General features: G+C 43.8%; 1 protein-coding gene across 3 annotated transcripts in view; it reads right to left on the bottom strand.

Annotated features, from left to right (window-relative positions):
• Window positions 1-3,516: 3,516 nt before the first annotated feature.
• P3H2 (prolyl 3-hydroxylase 2) overlaps window positions 3,517-13,186 on the bottom strand; it is a 267,791-nt gene continuing 258,121 nt past the window's right edge. For all 3 annotated transcript variants that reach the window (XM_063916463.1, XM_063916464.1, XM_063916465.1), the window contains 2 exons: window positions 4,754-4,894; window positions 3,517-3,988 (listed from right to left, as the gene is read on the bottom strand). In XM_063916463.1, coding sequence (XP_063772533.1) covers window positions 3,887-3,988; window positions 4,754-4,894 — 243 coding nt within the window. In that variant the 3' untranslated portion in view covers window positions 3,517-3,886. The remainder of the gene's footprint in view (window positions 3,989-4,753; window positions 4,895-13,186) is intronic.

The following is a 13,186-nucleotide window of genomic DNA, read 5'->3' as shown; positions in this document are numbered from 1 at the left end:
CCATGTGCACTGCAGGTGATGCAGATATAACATGTGCAGAGAGAGTTAGATTTGGGTGGGTTATTTTGTTTCTGTGCAGGGTAAATACTGGCTGCTTTATTTTTACACTGCAATTTAGATTTCAGTTTGAACACACTCCACCCAAATCTAACTCTCTCTACACATGTTATATCTGCCCCCCCCCCTGCAGTGCACATGGGCCCTCATTCCGAGTTGTTCGCTCGCAAGCTGCTTTTAGCAGCTTTACACACGCTAAGCCGCCGCCTACTGGGAGTGAATCTTAGCTTCTTAAAATTGCGAACGAAAGATTCTCAAAATTGCGATTACACACCTCTTAGCAGTTTCTGAGTAGCTTCAAACTTACTCGGCATCTGCGATCAGTTCAGTGCTTGTCGTTCCTGGTTTGACGTCACACACACACCCAGCGTTCGCCCAGACACTCCTCCATTTCTCCAGCCACTCCCACGTTTTTCCCAGAAACGGTAGCGTTTTTTCGCACACACCCATAAAACGGCCAGTTTCCGCCCAGAAACACCCACTTCCTGTCAATCACATTACGATCACCAGAACGAAGAAAAAACCGTGAGTAAAATTCCTAACTGCATAGTAAATTTACTTGGCGCAGTCGCAGTGCAGATATTGCGCATGCGCACTAAGCGGAAAATCGCTGCAATGCGAAAAAATTTACCGAGCGAACAACTCGGAATGACCCCCATGGTTTTGCCCATCTGCTAACAAATTTGCTGCTGCGATCAACTCTGAATTAGGTCCAAAGGGGGTAATTCCAAGTTGATCACAGCAGGAAATTTTTTAGCAGTTGGGCAAAACCATGTGCACTGCAGGGGGGGGCAGATAAAACATTTGCAGAGAGCGTTAGATTTGGGTGGGTTATTTTGTTTCTGTGCAGGGTAAATACTGGCTGCTTTATTTTTACGCTGCAATTTAGATTGGAGATTGAACTCACCAAACCCAAATCTATCTCTCTCTGGACATGTTATATCTGCCTCCCCTGCAGTGCACATGGGGGGTAATTCCAAGTTGATCGCAGCAGGAAAGTTTTTAGCAGTTAGGCAAAACCATTTGCACTGCAGGGGGGGTATATATAACATTTGCAGAGAGAGTTAGATTTGGGTGGGTTATTTTGTTTCTGTGCAGGGTAAATACTGGCTGCTTTATTTTTACACTGCAATTTAGATTGCAGATTGAACTCACCACACCCAAATCTATCTCTCTCTGCACATGTTATATCTGCCTCCCCTGCAGTGCACATGGTTTTGCCCAACTGCTAAAAAATGTCCTGCTGCGATCAACTTGGAATTACCCCCATGGTTTTTCCCAACTGCTAACAAAGTTACTGCTGCGATCAACTCAGAATTACCCCCAAAGTCTCTTCCTATAGCTACTAATGCGCAAGCCTCAGAATCACAATTGTCTTCTCTTTTTGTAGTTGCACTTTAAGATGCAGCTTTCTGCATGTATCTTGCCCAAAAGCTCACTCATTTCTTAGAACATCCCTACAGACAGTGCTGTAAATTACTGTTGTCGTAAGTTGTTTATTACTAATTCAGCGCCTGGAGCTTATAAACTGACAGCAGACTGAACCTAAACAGGCAGTTGTATGAAATATTGAAAAGTCATGTGCTAAACAGTTTGGAGAAAGACGTTGAGAATTGCTGAGTGCATGAGAATCAAGATGTTCCAGTCATGAGAGTCAGCAATCTTATTGTTTCAGGGTTCATGCAAGGTGGGCAGATTATGAATAAAATAACCCAACTTCCTTAAGGTGTGGGGAATAGATTTTCCACCTGAACAAGTCAGACAGGAAGAATCTCTGATATATGCATAAGTCATAATCACACATGTAGTATTTGTATGATTGTATCAAACCTCACACAAACATCTGCTCTTCTGTAGTAAATCATCTCAACAAACTGTCTTTCTCTAAATTGATTTCCCATACAGAAGTAGAAGGGTGGTCAGAATGCCAGTGACCAGAGTAAGTTACAGTATGTGGGCCCTACCTGTAGCAACTTTACCCACTGATATTCATCTACACACCCATCAGAAGAGCCCATTGCATCCAGTATATGTTGGTTCTTTTTCCTCCACTTGCTTCTCCCTTTGCAAAAACACGTACAAGTACTTAATTGAAGAATTCAGCAATAATAAGCTCAATTAGAAAATGGTTGGGTCAAATAGGAGCAGTAACGGGTTTGCAGAGTAACCGTCATGCTGGAAGAAATGCAGTTATACTGTAAAGGTGGGTACACACTAGGCGATGTGCTCCGTGAGCGAAACCGCCTAGTGTTTCCCCTCCCAGGCCGCCCATCAGCGGGCATACACACTGTGTGATACCGTTAGCGATATCGCACAGTGATGTCATGCCGTGGCCAGGCTGTACAAGCAGCTTTAGATGATGAATCCAAATTGAGCTGCATGTACAGCCGACACCGAGGGTCATTAATGACACACGGGGGGCGCGCATCGGCCATCGTCAGCTGCATACACACTGGGCGATATAGTGAACTATGGGGGATATTCAATTAGTGCCGAGTTTTCCGACAGTCGGAAAATCAGCACTAATTCGACCGTCTAGTATTCAATAGCGGGTGTATTCTACAGTTTTTTGCTCCGTTTCGCCATGCCTTTCCACCCTTTTTCTCTGTCGAATTGGCATGGGTGAAAACGGACCAAAAAAAAAACTGTCCGCATATTCTACAAAACCGTGGTTTTCGACGGGTGGATTTTTTGGACAAGTCAAAAAATCAGAACGTGCTTTGAATAGGTTGAATGTAAATTCGACCTACAAACGGGTGGAAAGTGACGTTTTTCTGATTAGTCAAAAAAACTGTACTAATTGAATACCCCCCTTAATCGCTGAGGAGGGGGAAAATGAGCGATTTAGTTTACTATGGGCCTAATTCAGACCTGATCGCGGCAGCAAATTTGTTAGCTTATGGGCAAAACCATGTGCACTGCAGGGGAGGCAGATATAACATGTGCAGAGAGAGTTAGATTTGGGTGGGTTATATTGTTTTTGTGCAGGGTAAATACTGGCTGCTTTATTTTTACATTGCAATTTAGATTTCAGTTTAAACACACCCCACCCAAATCTAACTCTCTTTGCACATGTTATATCTGCCCCCCTTGCAGTGCAACATGGTTTTGCCCATTGGAGAACAATTTTGCTGCTGCGATCAGGTCTGACTTAGGCCCTATAAAGCTGTAAGTGTGTATGGTGCTAAGAGCTAACTACGGATGGAGGAAAGCAGCATTTGGTATCAGACACTTATAATAACCAGCTCAGAAATCATTGTGTAGGGTAAACAAATTTGTTGTAGCATCATTGGACAAAATCTTATTTTATTAGATAATCAACAAACAAAGCTCATCCAATGCCCTGATATTTTCCATTGTAAGGTAAAATCTTATTTGATTGTTTTCAGTATTGTAGAAAATAAATATATTATTTATCAATTATAAAGTTATGTAGATAAATAAATAAAGAGACGCTGAAACAGACCAACAGATTCATTTACAGTATAAGATGTGTAACTCTGGCCAGGAAACAATCCAGCTCCTCGCAGGGTTTCTTCCAGTAGCAGAATACATATGGGGCATTATTATGGAATTAATACTAATTATAATACTGGCGACAACAACATTCTAGAAACACAAATACAGTACAGTTCTCAGTAGTAAATTCCAGGAAACAAAAACTGTACAATATATAGAATAGAGAAAAAAAAACGCTTCAGGGGAAATATAATTTGAGCTCCTTCTTGTGGCTTATTATTTACATTACATTTTATGCTTTGTACAAAAATAAAATGTTCTAATAAGATTAATAATTAATAAATACTCTTTTTTAATCAAACATCCCTTGTTATAGCTCATCCTTAGGGTTGATATTCAGCTCTTCTCTTCCTCCACTTATATGATCAGTATGGTCTAGTGACTGTATGACCTGATCCGCCTGCAGCCGTTCCTGAAAGCAGAAATACTTATTCACACATACTGTATATACAGCAACAGGCGATTCCATACACTGATGCTGCCGGGAGCCAGGAACCGATGCTGCTATCTCAGTGATCTGCCAGTAGCTTTGTAAAGATGGCGCATTTCTACTGGGGCATCGGTGATCTGCCACTGGCTGGTATGTGGGAAATACAGAGTGGACTATGTGGGCTTCGAGCCTGCTCTTACCCTGTAAGCAAGCCCCCGATTGGCATCCCCGGCACATACCCCGCTCACCCCACCCTTACTACACCTATGGGGCTGCGGGCTGTGATCATTCATAGCTGCACGGGGAGGGCTTACAGCAGCAACCTCATACTGGTGACCCCCGTGCAACTGCAAAGTAAGAAAAAGATTATTTTAAATGACAGGGGAACATGTGCCTGGGTGTTAAGTCCCCTGAAATGCCATCGCAACCGCCCGTTGCCACTCACTTCCTGAGTGGGTGGACCGGGCAACTTGATAATGCAATTTGCACTGAATCAGGTCTTGGTGGCCCTGCATAATGCTTTACAATACTGGTAATTGTGAAATTGTATATTGGTGGGTGAGGCCAATTGGCCACATAATGCCCACTGCATCGCTAACCTGGCTGCCCGCTTTCCGGAGAGTCAGAAAGTGAGCAAGTAGGCCTTATTCTCTGAGCTTTCCCTGTGAGAAATGTGTGGGGTGGGAAATGTTACCGAATAACTACAAGTAGCAGCACTACTTTGTCAGCATGTTTTGTGCAACTCACCAGTTCTCTGTACATCGGATCTAACGTGAACCAGAGAGCGACAGCGCACCTCTGCCCTCTGGTGACAGCTTTAACCCCATGAGGATTCTCCCCTCCAGAAGAGAACCCAACCAACCGACCACATTTAGGCTTTATGGCAGCCTGTAAAGAAACAAGGATTCATTTGAGCTTATTAAACTTAACTGACGATTTTTCCCTTCAAAAGCGTTAACAACATTGTTTTTTAAAATTTATTTTATTTAATAAAGTTGAAAAAGTATTTTTCAAAATATTTAAACATTATATTATGCACATCTGCAGAACGGATCTCCTCATTAAAAACGGGGGGACAGGGTAGGACGACGCAGTTGCATGAAAATTGACCATGCCAGTTAAGTGGTTTATAAATGTTTTTAAAAAGTATGACCTGTGATCAGAGCATATATATATATATATATATATAAAACCAATAATGTGCAAATAAAGTGAGGGCCTGCATGAGCCATGGATCCTAGGCCTGCTAATCAGCCAGGGCCAAAAGCTTATAGAACTGCTGCAGCTATAGGTACACCCTTGTCTACACACACTACTATCCCTAATCATGCAGGAAAGGGGATGCGGTCAACATCCCGCTGGACGGGATCCCGGTGGTCGAAATCCCGACGCCGAAATCCCGACCGCCACAATCCCGACATATTCTCCCTCCGTGGGTGTCCACGACACCCATAGAGGGAGAATATAATAGTGTGCCGAGCGTAGCGAGGCACCGCGCCCGCAGCGCGGTGAGCGAAGCGAGCCCGCAAGGGGCTGCATTCTGCTCGCCACCCCGGTCGGGATTGTGTGGTCGGGATTCCAGCGTCGGGATTTCGACCGCCGGGATCCCATCCAGCGGGATTACGTACTGATCCCCAGGAAAGTTGTGTGCTTAATTATCATATTAGTCATCTCAGTCATTGGGTGTTTCCTTATACATTATCTGTAGATATTACTATATGTATCATGTAAACATGTGTAAGGTAAATAAGTGTCACTATTCAGCCACTTCAGCCTGTAAACACTAGGCATGGGTACTCTCTACCCTCTATAGTGTATACCGTGTCTGCACAATTTCATCATCCTTGTATGCACTGCTTATATGGACTGTCTGTATATATGTATATACGTGTGCATGACTGCATGTGTGTGTATGTGTATTAAAAGCCAACGTGCTGTGAGCTTTAAACACGTTAGCACATCTAAAGTCTAATTGCAATGTATAGAATTCTGAGTGACAGATTAGGCCTTGCAGAAAAATAGGGTCACATGATGGGGGCTGCAGGCTTAAATGTATTGATCAATATATGACGAAAACCTCCTTATTTATTATGGCGAGTTATTATGGTGAGTGCAGAGCCTCTGTGATTTTTATTTAAATAATGTGGTCACATTCACATACCATATTGCACCCCAAATCTAGGAATCTAGGAATGGTGAGAATAGTGGACTACTATATATATATTATAATTATATATACTATTATATATATATATATATATATATATATATATATATACACACACACACACCTACTAGCTGTTGTACCCGTTCTTCGCAGGAGTTTCTGATTTTCACGGATGTAAATGTATAGGAGTGTTAACATTTTGGTAAATCTATAGAGATGTCAATTTGAGACGTCTTAATGTAAGTATATATTAATAGCTGGTTCTTGGCGTTACTAGGGGAGCGGGTATGGGTCATAGAGTCGACATGCGTTAGGTCGACGGTCATTAGGTCGACCACTATTGGTTGACAGTGACTAGGTCGACACCTGAAATAGGTCGACACAGTCATTAGGTCAACATGAACAATGTCGATATGGAAAAAGGTCGACATGAGCTTTTTTTTACTTTTTTCTGGTGTCGTTTTCATCGTAAAGTGATGGAGAACCCCAATTAGTGCACCGTGTCCCCTCGCTTAGGGCAAGGTACAGGTTACTATTCCCAATCGTAGTCCCCGTGGATCATAAAGTATGAAAAAGTTCAAAAATGTGGAAAAAAAATTAGAAAAATGCATGTCTACCTTTTTCCATGTCGACCTAATGACCATGTCGACCAATAGTGGTTGACCTAATGACTGTCGACCTAGGTGTGGTCGACCTAATGAGCGTATCCCGGGGGAGCACCCGTAGCAGATACGGTAAAAAAGACAGGACCATTTTTGTAGATTATTACATTCTACCCACTGGAGGTGCAATCAAAATGTTGATCCGATTGTCCGTTTGGGCGCTATCATTCATGCAATGCAACGAAATCCACGCTTCGGTACTGATGTCATTATGTCAACCCCATTTTCATCCCCTTAGGGGAGGTGTATTAGAATTCTAATTACGTAGTTTTCCTATTTCCTACCTGAAGAATACCTGTTTAGTTTCAGCTTCCTAACATATCGGGAAGCAAGAGAATTAGTGATGACTGATGAGTCAGTCAGTGAGTGAGTGAGTGAGTGAGTGAGTGAGTGAGGGCTTTCGCATATATATCTCCCAATAAAGAAGGCACCCAGACAACAAATTTCCAATCCCAACCACGTGTATTCAGGGCCGGATCCAGGGGGGGTGGGGGCGAACGACACCCTACCAGTCATAGCCACGCCCACTTACATGATGGTGACGGCGGCCACATTGCCAGCCACAGCCACCAGGTCCTGCAGCGGCATGAGGAAGATCCCATGGTAGCGGGGCAAGCTGTCTTCGGTGCACAATGGGGAGAACGAGCTGGATGTGCTGTTCAGACAGGGGCTGTGCACTGGCCGCTCCTCCATCATGGGCCCGGTCACTGCGGGAGGTGGGGGTATGACGCTCTGGGTGGCAGCGATCCAGTGCAGCAGCGATCTCCCTCTGCTGACATCGCTCAAATTCCTCCCCTGACTCCCCCGCCGTCAGCGCCTGCAGCAGCCAGCACAGTCCAGTATCTCTCACCTGAAGGTGGATCCTTCATAGCGGCAGCATCCCCCTCCCCAGCATCCGGCTACCCGTACCAATACATGGCACGCTGCAGCAACACTAGCCCCACAGGCATGGACAGGGGTCGTTCTGGCTCCCTGCGCTGCCAGGTGATGTTGTGTGGCTGCACTGAGATCCCTCCCCATCCTCCGTGTCCCTGGGGGCCCAAGCCCCATCTGCCATCATCACGTGCCGTCACCCCCACCTTGGGCAGTGTGTGCCGACCATCAGTGTGTTAGTAGTTACATGTGCTCGGTGTGTGTGTGTGTGTGTGTGTGTGTGTGTGTGTGTGTGTGTGTGTTTGCTACATAAGAAGTACATGTACAGCCTGGCAATGCTTTATGTGCTCTTTAGAGCATTAATGGACAGTTGGGATGGGAAGTGGGAGGAGTAATGAGTGTATGGGGAGGAGTCAGGAATGAATAAACCGCCCCCCCCTAAAAGAAAAGTCTAGATCCGACCCTGCATGCATTGGTGAAGTACTTTCGGGGTAACAACCCCGTCCTCAGGACCACACAATAAGAAGAGTAACACTTTTTACTGTGTGGTCCTGAAAACAGGGATGTTACCCCTAAAGTACTTCACCAATACATGTGGTTGTGATTGGAAATTTACTGTCTCTGAGTGCCTTCTTTACTGGGAGATATCTGGATCTTGAATTGTGCACAGGAGCAAGTTTTTTGAATACCTGAGTGCTGGCAGAGAATGAATATACAGGTTGAGTATCCCATATCCAAATATTCCGAAATACGGAATATTCCGAAATACGGACTTTTTTGAGGGAGAATGAAATAGTGAAACCTTTGTTTTTTGATGGCTCAATGTACACAAACTTTGTTTAATACACAAAGTTATTAAAAATATTGTATTAAATGACCTTCAGGCTGTGTGTATAAGGTGTATATGAAACATAAATGAATTGTGTGAATGTAGACACACTTTGTTTAATGCACAAAGTTATAAAAAATATTGGCTAAAATGACCTTCAGGTTGTGTGTATAAGGTGTATATGTAACATAAATGTATTCTGTGCTTAGATTTAGGCCCCATCACCATGATATCTCATTAAGGTATGCAATTATTCCAAAATACGGAAAAATCCCATATCCAAAATACCTCTTGTCCCAAGCATTTTGGATAAGGGAGACTCAACCTGTATTATATATGTAGTCAGAGGAAGAACGAATAGGTCTCAGTGTGATATTACATAAAAATTACTGTAATACAGTATATTGCATTGGGTACAAGATGAGAGGTAACAGCTTATCTGGGAGCAACACCAATTTCTAATGTAATGTTGTATGGATTCACATTTATTAGATGTGTTATAAGAAAATCCAGCTCTTAACATATGTGTAATATGTAGAAGGTGTCCTATCTACAGTTTGTAAATAGTAACTAATCACTTTAATCTGTAATGTGCATAAGACACATTACTGCAGCTCTACTTTCCATTAAGGTGTAGTGACCTTTTTCCAGTGTATTTCATATGCAATTTTTGTAACCGTGAGTGTGGCAACCTTTTGATATACATTTTCTCAGGCTAAAATGATGACATTTATGTTATGTGAACACTCCCAGCTACAGTATAATGAATGTTGATGTCAACAGAATATTTAATTACCTAATATCCTGGGCTCTGTAGTGTGGAGACAAAACACAAATCTATCATACTGTATAACTGTATAGCAAAATGGCCACTAGAGGGAGTCAGAATTATTTTACAATATGTAGTACAGTATTACCATTTCTAGCTATAGATGTACATTTGTATGCTATAACGAATAGGAATTTATTTTCCCATTGTGGAGGTTAGTTTAAAAGTGAAAAATGGTCATTACACTGTCATGCAATAAATATACAATCTCAGCTGCATCCAGAGAGACCCATGCAAAGAGAGATACAATGGGTGTGATATGCAAAGCAGAGAAAAGAGTGAAGAAGTGGACCAGTGGAGAAGTTGCTGTGGCAACCAGGGGTGTATCTACCCATTGGCCAGGATGGCTCTCGCCAGGTGCGCCAGCCAAGGAGGGGGCGCCGCCCGGCAGTGCCACCCTCGGCCAATGGGAGGAATCACTTAGTAGTGGCATCTCCTGTGCTGGAGGATCGCACAGTATTCAGGAACAAGCGCCGGTGTTCGGCACCGCAATGGACTAGTGAAGAAAGTGAAAATAAACTACAGTTACCAGCAGCCCTTGCTGTCGGGAGCTCCTGCAAGCATAGGTTGCTGGGAGCTGTAGTTTACTTTCTCCAGAAAGTGTGGTGCGGTGCGGAAGTGTGGTGTTCCTGCCTACTGTGCGATCCTTCACCCCAGGTTATGCCCCGCTCATCACACTAGGTATACATATTACGGATATGTTCTTTGAGGGGAGAGGACTATATGCAGGGAGGGGGAAGACATTGTGCAGGGAGGGGGGAGACTATGCCTACAGATGTAGCCACCTTTATCTTGACCGATTCTCCGCCAAGACGGACGTTTAGTCACGCTAAGGCGATAGCTGAGTTTAATCACAGGCAGGCGCGTTGAGGCGATTCTAGATACTCAGCATGCATTACACATCTCCACCACTGGGTGGCTAATGCTCCACTAATCCAGTACTTTTGATCGTACAGTATAGTGGCGGATTGATCTACAGCTCTGGCAATTGGTCAGTGACGACTGTAATGTTAATACTGTAGGCGTATCGGGAGGCGGTGGAAAAAGATGGTGACCTACACTGTGCTTTTAAAATACATGTACTGTACAGTATATGAGCATCTGAGTTCCCTAAGGCATAATGGGAATGGTGGGCTAGCGGGAGGTGGTGGAAAATACCGTGCTTTACAAATGCGAGCGTCTGAGTCCCCTAAGGCATAAACCAACACCAATGGAGAGGGGGCCGGGCGCTGTTTGCTGTACTTTTACACATGAAATTGGGAATCTCTCATGAGGCGTTGTGGGCTAGCGATGAAGGCTCCCACCTCCCACGCTGGGGGTCCAGGGTTCGAGACCTGATGTGCTTTTTTTTTTTTTTTTTTTAATTGTAATAATATACTGTATTATTTTATTTTCATTGTCAGACAGTCAATGGAAAGGTGCACACATGTTACATATAAATCAGAGTACATCTGCAGGAGCGATTCTTTACACTAAATGCAACTACACAGCGGCAATGAGTAGAAATGAGTGTATTCTGACACAACGAATTGAGCAAAACAGTACAGTAGATCTTCGGCGTTTGTGTATTGCACAGGACCTGAATTCCTTCCCTGTCTACTGCATGATCTGTGCAGGCTCCCAGGGGGGAAGGGCGATGGGGGTAGGGGGAGACGATGGAAAATACCGTGCCTTTGAAATGCAATTATATGAGCGTCCAAGTCCCCTACGGCATAAACCAACACCAATGGGAAGGAAGTGCCAACCTTTTTTTTTTTATGGGTTCCCGTGATATTCACTTTAATATTTTTTTTTCTCTCTAATACATCCAATGGAAGGATGCACACAAGTTTCACATAAATAAGAGTAGATCTGCAGGAGCGATTCTTTACGCTAAATGCATCTACACAGCGGTAATGAGTAGAAATGAGTGTATTCTGAGTGAGCAGAACAGTACTGTAGATCTTCGGCGTTTGTGTATTGCACAGGACCTGAATTCCCTCCCTGTCCACTGCATGATCTGTGCAGGCTCCCAGGGGGGAAGGGCGATGGGGTAGCAGGAGGCGGTGGAAAATACTGTGCTTTACAAATACGAGCGTCTAAGGCATAAACCAACACCAACGGGAAGGAAGTGCCAACCTTTTTTTTTTTATGTTTTCCCGTGAACAAGCACAAACAGCTAATTAGTACCCTAATAGAACATACTGTACAGAGATACTAAGTACGGTGATTTGGCATCCAGGAACTTACTGAGGAGCTTTTATCTCTCTCCATTATACATAGAAAGATTAAACTTGCCGCTGTACGTTACAAGCTGTTCATGCTAATTAGTACCCTAATAGAACATACAGTACAGAGATACTAAGGATGGTAATTTGGTACCCAGGAACTTAGGGAGAAGCTTTTATCTCTCTCCATTATACTTAGAAAGATTACAATGGAGAGAGATTATAGCTCCTCCCTAAGTTCGTGGATGACAAATCACTGTCCTTAGTATCTGTGTACAGTATTGTTCTACTAGTGTACTAATTAGCACGAACAGCTTGTAACGTACAGTGGCAAGTGTAATTTTTCTAATATAATGGAGAGAGATAAAAACTCCTCCCTATGTTCCTGGATGACAAATTACCATGCTTAGCATTTCTGTACAGTATTTCCTATCTAGCCAGAAACCCTGCTTCCTGTGCAAGCTAGGCGGACAACTGGAGGGGACCCGAAACACGGTTGCTTCCCGTTTCCCTTCCAGTGTCACATAAACTAGTGGTTGGTCTGCCCCAAAAGCCAAGAGTCTCCTCTTTTGTATGGTACCAGTCCTGAGTCTCTGGGACACCCAGAACCAGAGCTATCAGTACGCAAAGTGGACCCATTTTCCCACAGACTAAATTGGGCCCGTTAATTCAGACCCACCATGGGTTCCGACGCTTGCCATGAGCCTTGTGGGGGGTCACAGAAACTTGGGGTTGGTACCCTCTGGTAGGTAATTGTCTCCCCTTCCATACCAACCTAGCGATGAAGGCTCCCACCTCCCATGCTGAGAGTCCCAAAGTGCCAACCTTTTTTTTTATGTGTTCCCGTGACACTCACTTTATTATTATTTTTTCTTTGTTATACATTCATTGAAAGGGTGCACACAGGTTTCACATAAATCAAAGTAAATCTGCAGCAGCGATTCATTCCGCTATATACAAATACACAGCGGTAATGAGTATAAATTAGTGTATTCCGACGCAACACAGTACTGTAGATCGTCTGCATTTGTGTATTGTACCTGACCTGAACTCCCTCCATGTCCACTGCATGACCTGTGCAGGCTCCCAGGGGAAAAGGGCGATGGGGGTAGGGAGAGGCGGTGGAAAATACTGTGCTTTTGAAATACAAGTATTAGCGTCCGAGTCCCCTAAGGCATAAACCAACACCAATGGGAAGGAAGTGCCAACCTTTTTTTAATGTGTTCCTGTAACATTCACTTTATTATTATTTTTTTTCTTTGTTATACATTCAATGGAAGGGTGCACACAGGTTTCACATAAATCAGAGTGGGCGGTGGATTTTCCTACATACAGTAGTATACTGTTGCACATGTCTTGTAACCTGATCGGAACTCCCTCCCTGTCTACTGCATGTACTTTGCAGGCTCCCAGGGGGGGAAGGGGAAATTGGGATGGGGGTAGGGTGAGGCAGTGGAAAATACCGTGTTCAAAGAAAAGGCATAATCAAAACCATGGGGAACTTTGCGGTGTATCGTTATGTGCAAAGACCTCACTTAAACCTATCACCCCTGTGTATTTTAGCTAGGGGATTCTGACGCTCCTTCAGCATTGCCCCGTGACCCACCAAATCT

Source organism: Pseudophryne corroboree, chromosome 4 (genome assembly GCF_028390025.1).
Source record: "Pseudophryne corroboree isolate aPseCor3 chromosome 4, aPseCor3.hap2, whole genome shotgun sequence".
NCBI lineage: Eukaryota > Metazoa > Chordata > Amphibia > Anura > Myobatrachidae > Pseudophryne > Pseudophryne corroboree.
The sequence above is the reverse complement of the archived record's forward strand: the minus strand, read 5'-3'. Positions and strand labels throughout refer to the sequence as shown.